Source organism: Papilio xuthus, unplaced genomic scaffold, assembly GCF_000836235.2.
Source record: "Papilio xuthus unplaced genomic scaffold, Pxut_1.1 DF827680.1, whole genome shotgun sequence".
In the NCBI taxonomy this organism is placed as follows: domain Eukaryota; kingdom Metazoa; phylum Arthropoda; class Insecta; order Lepidoptera; family Papilionidae; genus Papilio; species Papilio xuthus.
This window is the reverse complement of record NW_013530969.1, coordinates 4,050,125-4,058,008: the sequence shown is the minus strand read 5'-3', so window position 1 is coordinate 4,058,008 and position 7,884 is coordinate 4,050,125. Positions and strand designations below refer to the sequence as shown.

Here is a 7,884-nt window from a genome sequence, read left to right as displayed (position 1 = left end):
GAAATTGTTATATTTTATTAGACTTCTAGTTCACTGCAAGCTGTTGCTAAAATAACGAATTTATTACTTTGCAGTTTGCAATTTTGTTTGCAAATAACGGAGTAAAAGTAACATTTGAATGAATCGTAAAACACCAAAATGATTTTCAATGCTCAAAATATTGTAGTAAAAAACACAATAAATTAAGTAACGTTTTTATTTTATTCACCATGCATAAGAACTCTTTGCTAGCTCATAAAGAATTTACGCTTAATGCTTACAAGATGAGTGCAATTTCCAAGGTGTCATCATTGCAATAACATATCGTGTTTATGGCTTTAAGAGTCTATGAGCTGTAAGCATTGTAAAAGTAATATAAAAAATATGTTGCTTTTATGTGTAAGTATTCGAATTTTGTTGTTGGATTCTCAACAAAAAGGTTTTTTTTTATATCATTAGGTGGCAAACGAGCGAGCGGCCACCTGAAATCGTTGAAATAGCGAAGTGACCGTTACCTATAGACATACGCAATTGCATATGCGTTGCCTACCTTTAATAGACGGAGGAGAGGATGCACAGAAAAAAAATATTTTCCCTTTCCATGCATGCATCCTCTCATCCGGAAAGTCAACTTCCACTTCCCATCGTTTCCTTATGAGAAAAACGGTGGGAAGAGAAAGAGGACTAAATTAGACCTCCGGCACGACAAAAGGGGTGACAAAAGTGTGGTGTTATTTTAGTTGTAATAAAAAAAATCACTAAACAATAAGCTACGGATAGTATTATTATAAATGCGAATGCTTGGATGGATGTTTGTTAGAAGATATCTCCAGAACGGCTGTAAGCGTTTCGCAGTAATTTGGCATATATGTAGAACATAGTCTGGAAGAACACATAGGCTACAGATTAGCTTTAATAACGCGCGGACCGGGTCGCGCGCGATAGCTAGTTTGTCTATAGATCTATTAAAGCTTAACTGGTTGGTAATATGTTTCGATAATCAAACTCCTGATTAGTGATTCCGAAATGTTAAAAAGTATACACTGGTAAGATGTTTGAAAACAAATTACCCACAATCAATGTTTGTGATTTTCATGCTTGATTATCAAGCAAATAACGTCCGCTAATCACCGCGATAAACCCGCCTTACACGACTCATTAACTTCATTGAATTCAAACCGGAAAATGTCTTTTTTTGTTATCAGATATTGAGATACAACGATGAACGATGAAATATACAATACAATTTATTGGTAATAAAATTACAGGCCATAAGAGCGAATTAGAAAAAAAAAATCACTGAAGATATTCTTCATATGAATACAGGGCTTTCTGGATAAGCAATGTTTATTTTTGAAAATAATCCTTGTATCTATTAAATATTTTTAAACATTATTACAGTTAAATACTTAATATCTTACTAATGTTATAATTGCGAAAGTTTAGATGAAGGAATGGATATTTGGCAGAAAGTAAAATTCTGCGTGAACGGAGTCGCGTACATCAGCGAGTAACTGAAATATTTAACAGGTTTTTTTTTAATTAAAAAGCTATATTGAAATAGGATTTAATGTTCAACTGAGTAATGAGATAAACCTTAAGTTTGTTTATCACATTTTCTTATTTTAAATCCAATGTTACTGTCGGGCCTGAAATTTAACACTCAGTCCGCCTTTGGGTGATAATATAACACTGTAAGGATCTGTTTCCACTTTATAAGGGATGTCAGCTGGTAGGAACTTGTATGCGGCCACGAGCTGAGAGAGCGACGCGCGAATTTGCATGTACCCGTAGCGTTTGCCTGTAAAACAACAGTTATTCAATTTCTTGCTATTTTATAAATATTGCTATAAGCTTTCGGTTTTTATAAAAAAAATATTAAGCCATCTGTAGTAATAAATATGATTATTATAATTCAAATTTCTATCTTTTGGCTTTAACAATTATTTGACTTTAAAGTGACAATAATTTACTTATATAATTAACAAGTCATATTTATATATGAATTCTTGTATAGAGGTTTTCAAATATATGGTAGGTACATAACATCGTACGAATCGTTGCGCAAAACACAATGTTACGTGTAACGGGATGTTAGGAGAGGGCACTGCTCTGCGCGCATATGACTTTGAGCCGCCAAAAAAATTGAAATGGCCTATACTTTATTGGAATTATTAAGTTTTTATGTTTAACCTTAGTTAATGTACACTTACCAATGCAGAAACGAGGTCCTTCACCAAAAGGTAAGAAAGTAAAGTTAAGGTTATCGTTATCCGAGACATTAGGCATTCTCTCCGGTCGCCACTGGTGGGGTTCTGGGTAAATCTTCTCATCGTAATGTATCGCTAAGACATTTATGAATACAGGCGTTCCTTTCTCAATGATTACGTCATCATTTAATTTATACCTTTCATTGCAAATCCTATCCAAATAACCAAGTGGCGGATATTTGCGGAGTGTTTCTATAAAAAAAATATAATTATATTATTAAAAATTATGTCATATTAAAAAAACACTCATGTATATTGGCACTGACTTAGTAAGCGACGGGCCGCTTCCGAGAAATAATTCCAGGCAAACTCATCCTGATTAAGGGGTTCCAATGGCCTCTAAACTAGTCGGTGCCGATACCAGACGAATATACGTTAGTGTTTTAGCCGTTTATATATTAGTTCATGATAAAGTCTCACGAAAGTTTAAATAATATGCTATATTTAGTGCTTATTGCCATGGCTTTCATTTTGTATAGCAAACGCTTTCACACCTTTGGAAACAAAACACGCTATTTTATTTGAATGAAAATTGGAGCTTACCATTTATACACGCGGACATATACTTCAATTCCATTAATTCTTCGTAATTTAAATGATCTTTGCCAGACTTTTTTAATGCTTCAGACACTTCATTGTAAAGTTTCTCCTGAAAATATTTATATAATATTAAAAATATTTTTTTTGTTGGATAATCCATTTATAGAGGAAGGCTTTAGGCTATATAACATTACGCTGCGACCAATAGTTTTTTTTTTATTCCGCGCGGACGGAGTCGCGGGCGGCAGCTAGTGTTTTATATAAAACGCGCGTAGGTACAAGCCCGGTGAAGCTGTAAATGCCTCCTCAAGGCAAACAGTGGCAGTCAGTCACAAAAAAAAAGCGCGTAGGTAACAAAATTATCAAGAGTTGACGTAATTATGCTAACTAGAAATAAATCGATACAAAAAACTGATATTGAAATATCACAAAACATTTGCCTCATCTGGAAATCCCGGCTGACAAAAGTTACGATTTAACACATAGGTATGAAATGCAATATACACAATATATTGACGATGCATTTATTACAAGTATAAACAAAAACTAACTTAGTTTTAAAAAAATCAAACAAGTGCATATTTTTACCTGTTCCTCAGGATGGTGAGCAAGTTCATGTAGACAATAACTCAATGCCGTAGAAGACGTCTCAATAGAGCCTAAGATGAATACAGCCACCTGCGCTAGCATCAAATCATCAGCCAGGTCTAGAAATGTTATGAACAATATTGTTATATTTTACATAATCCATCTGCACAGTCGCGACGGCCTACTTATGTATTTTGTGGTGGATGGAGTTAAATAATAAACTTAAGCTTTATCTTACTTCTTACAAGTATTATAAATGCGAATGTTTGGATGGTTGGATAGATGTTTGTTTGAAGGTATCTCCGGAAGCATAGTAGATATACAGCGTGTCCCGAAATTCTGTTTTATCCGTTTCATCTTAGAATTTTGGGACACGCTGTATAGTATGAATGTATGGTAGAATATATAGTATGAAGTATTGTGAGGGAAAATATTAATTATGAGTAATACGTTTATTCGATTAATAATATCGCTAATCGTCACTCAACGACATACCAGAATCGGAATCAACCGGAAGTTTCAAGTTATCTCTTAGCTTTAACAAGTGATTAACGAGATCCTTGTGGTTATTGTAATCGCTACTTTTTCGTTCTCTTGCAACGTTCCAGAATATCTTCTTTATATATTCAGATGCAGCCTCCGAAAAGAATTGTAATCTAAAAAATTAAACAATATAGACATAATTTTAAAAGATATTCCTTAATATTTCTACAAAGTAAGTTGTTAACAGATCTACAGTAGAGTAATCTAAGATGATTTTCGTGAGTTTTTGAGATCTCTGCATAAAACATATCGTCATCCCTGTTATTATCCTTGGCAAAAACAGAGATAACAGTATGTTTTAAACAGGGATTTTGGTCTAAGAAACCCATGATTAGTAATACTGAACAACAATCATCTCCAATTTATTTTACGAAACTTATCATACTGTAGTTTTATGTTACACTTAAACAACATATTTTATTAATATGTTCCCTTTTCTCTTATTAACCTGAGTAAAGCGGCAATAGCGGGTACAAAGAATATCATGGTGAACTCGAAGCCTCTCCAGAAGGTCCATTTGACCATGTGATTGGTGATAAACCATAGCGGCGAGTCCTGATCGTTGAGGACACTCACTCGAATACCAAACACGCTGTATGCCACCGTGTCTGAAGTATACATCGAGAATAGTTCCTGAAATATAATTAAATTTATTTATTTAATACTAGTGCTCGCCCGCGGTCTCGTAACCGTAGAATTAAATAAAGTAGCCTATTATATTCCCGCGTGCATCATCTACCTTCCCGTTCAAATCCCGTCAAAATAGGTGGTGTACCTATTTTGACGGGATTTGAACGTTCCAGAGATTACTCGGAACAAATGACCTTGACAAACTTACATACAGACAGACAAAAATTTTAAAAATTGGTTTCCGTTATCAGCTAAGCAAATGCATCATGTGTACGAATTTTTTTCTGGAAGTTACGTACAGATAGTCCAATTTTATTAATATTTATGTAAAGACAGTGCGTAATGCATACAATAACACGTATAGACCAAATTAGAGCTAAATAAAATAGCACTGTGACGCCTTTTGGCAAAGCGGGAAATTACCGGGAGTTTTCATTGTAGAAATACTTATAAAAAACATTCCGTGTCATGATTCTTGTCATTGTAACGTACATTACCTTCAAGTTAACATATTTATTGTTCTCGATGTGATCTCTTCGTATTTTCCCTACTAATTCTTTAGAATTCATGTTCATTAATTCTGTTATCATTTTAAGTCTAGACGCCGTAAACATAGGTGATAGAGAATTTCGCATTGTCGACCAAATTGGATTCTGCAATGAATATAAATCTATTAAAACAGATTTTTATTAGTAAAGTAATAGTTTGTATTGACAAGATAAGAAGACTAGAAAGAGCTTTGTCCTTTACCTTTACCTACGCCGTATGCACAAGATCTAGAACTCTAAACAAACTTTTTTTTAAATTTAAATCTGTTTAATATTATTCAAGTAAAATTGTGTAATTTTACTTGAAACTTTAAACTGTGTAGTTTATTAACTAAATGTTTTTTTATTGACAGAAAATTAAACAAACATACCTTAATCGTAAACAAATTCAAAGAACCCAAAGTATCAGAGAAACCGGTGTACAAAAAACGATCTTGAAAATAATCGAAATCTTTGACGAAAATCCTTCTTGCAAATTCCGGCGTCTGCAGCATAAGAGCCGGCTTCCATGCCAAAAATATTCCAACATAATCCCTGGGATGTTTATTTTTCAATTCGTAACAAAAATCCCATACGCTTTTTCTTAACACAAAACTAAGATTGCCGAAGAAAAGGTAAGGTTTCTCGTAAGGGATGCCGCGATTCTTCCAATAATTGTAACTCAAATAAAAGAAGCAACATATTAAAAATATACAAATACTTAATAGTATAAGAAACCAATTTAAAATTACACTCAGCACTGGGACGTCCATATTGGTTCGTCTCCGTACCTATACTAGTCGAGTTTGTTACGTGATTCCTAACTAGATAATAATTGAATATAAGTAACACTTATCTAAGTATTACGTATCTACGCTTACTATAAACTGATATTCACGATGTAAATAGAATTTTAAGTATATATTTTTATAATTGTCTGATGCCTACTAGATGTCGCCCGCGACTTCCTCCGCGCGGAATTAAAATAAAAATTTTCTCCCAGACTAGGTTTAATATGTGTGCCAAATTTCAGCAAGATCCATGTAGCCGTTCTGGAGATACCTTCAAGCAAACATCCATTCATCCATCTAAATTATTCGCATTTATATTAGTAAGATTCATGTTGCAGCAAACTAATGGTGTATTCAAGTTCATATTCTATTTGTTGCGTTAAAAACAAACATACATGAAGAGTTAAATTAATTAAGTTTTTAGTTAATTAAACCATATTTTCTTAACTCACCTTACGAAATCTTACTAATATTATAAATGCGAAAGTTTATATGAATGGAGGTTAGAAGGTGGCACAGATAGTCTGGAAGAATACATAGGTTACTTATGTATGACGTTTTATTTTAATCCCACGCGGACGGAGTCGCGGGCACAAGCTAGTCTATTATTATTAATAACATTATCATTAAAGATAACTTATAAAAGATTTTAATAACCTTTAATTCTTTAAAAAAAATTATCTATCAACCGGTTATGCAATGATGGAAATACACTGGCAGTTGGCGACCGAAAATATGCAAATTTAATTGCACTGTTACTATGTACTCGATTATTACTTTTGAAGTTTTTTTTAACCCAATGTCAAATGATAAAGAAAAAAATTACCTATTACCGTCAGCTAACCTAGTTAAAATGATGACTAAGTAAAAATAATGACAAGGAAATATTTTATCCTGTATAAAATCTCCAAGATCATATTGATAGGAATTAAAAGCAATCTTGTTGTACACTCGTGTGTGTACAACAAGTTGGCAAAACCCAGAGACAAGTAAACACGTTTTCACATTTTCCTGATTGGTAAATGAATTGCCGACAGTTTGCATATTCAATTTTCGTTTCGATAATATGCATATTTAAATATTTTACTTTAAAACTGATTTTAAATTGTATTTTCCAAATCAAATTAGGCACATCAACTGCAGACTGTAAAATTAAACGATATAACCAATTACTATAGCAAAATCACAGCCATAGCCTAAGCATTCATAAGAATTCTTACCACAAGTTCTCTATAATACTTGTCTCTTTACTGTTAATAATTTTAGGCTTATTGCTATGACCGGGGTGTAGCCCATAAATGTTACAATCAAATACTGTTCATATTAAATAGCAATTTTTCAACTCATCGAATGCGGAAATTGTTGCGATATCAAAAACAATAGGCACATTATCACGCGTATAGTGCCGTTAACTGCGCGTGAAATGATTCCGCTTCTAACTTTTCTTTTATTACTTTCCTCTTTTGGTACTTTAACACGTCATAGGATGAAAAATAATCTGTTTATCTTTAATAAAGTACACTTTTGGCATTTTCATTTTTACGAAAAGCATTTAATTTAAAACGCCATTATGAAAATTTATTGTAAACAAATTAAAAATAATTTATTAATCCCGGAATTTCATTTCTATTTAAAAATGCTCTAACAGCTGGCAGTAAGTACTTTTTAAGACTAATGGCTGTCATTAAGTCCTAGAATCAGCCCCTTTCTCTACGATCATATTTCGGACATAGTCTCTGCAAGACAATCTAATTAATCTTTAATTTGCTGTATTTAAGTCTTCTGAAAGATAAAAATGATAGTAACTACTAGTAAAATTCTATGTTTTAATATTTCAACCGATTAAGCTTTAATACACAAATGTGTAACAATGATTAATTTAATATGAACTTAAAATTACTTACAAAGTTTCAGAAATTATAAGCAAACTAAAATTAGTGAAATTAATTACCTTAAGGATTATTTACTCTGTACTATCTTCGGTGTCAGTGAGTTGTTGCTTATCATAAACCAACA

The 7,884-nt window shown here is 32.7% G+C and overlaps 1 protein-coding gene across 1 annotated transcript; it reads right to left on the bottom strand.

Moving 5' to 3' along the window:
- Positions 1-1,535: 1,535 nt before the first annotated feature.
- On the bottom strand, positions 1,536-5,926 carry Cyp332a1 (cytochrome P450 CYP332A1). The gene is made up of 8 exons (XM_013311539.1): positions 5,470-5,926; positions 5,048-5,203; positions 4,369-4,553; positions 3,873-4,033; positions 3,378-3,496; positions 2,793-2,898; positions 2,193-2,441; positions 1,536-1,780 (listed from the first exon to the last, which is right to left on the bottom strand). The coding sequence occupies exons 1-8, from the start codon at positions 5,848-5,850 to the stop codon at positions 1,617-1,619; spliced, it is 1,521 nt and encodes a 506-aa protein (XP_013166993.1). The 5' UTR covers positions 5,851-5,926; the 3' UTR covers positions 1,536-1,616.
- Between the last annotated feature and the right edge of the window lie 1,958 nt (positions 5,927-7,884).

What these genes read in the sequence shown, in the direction of transcription:
- Cyp332a1 (XM_013311539.1), bottom strand. Translation starts at nt 5,850, where the DNA reads ATGGACGTCCCAGTGCTGAGTGTAATTTTAAATTGGTTTCTTATACTA. An exon ending in ATAAATATGTTAACTTGAAG is followed by an intron (nt 4,554 to 5,047) that starts GTAATGTACGTT and finishes ATTATATTTCAG; the next exon opens with GAACTATTCTCGATGTATAC. An exon ending in TCCGGTTGATTCCGATTCTG is followed by an intron (nt 3,497 to 3,872) that starts GTATGTCGTTGA and finishes TAACATTTCTAG; the next exon opens with ACCTGGCTGATGATTTGATG.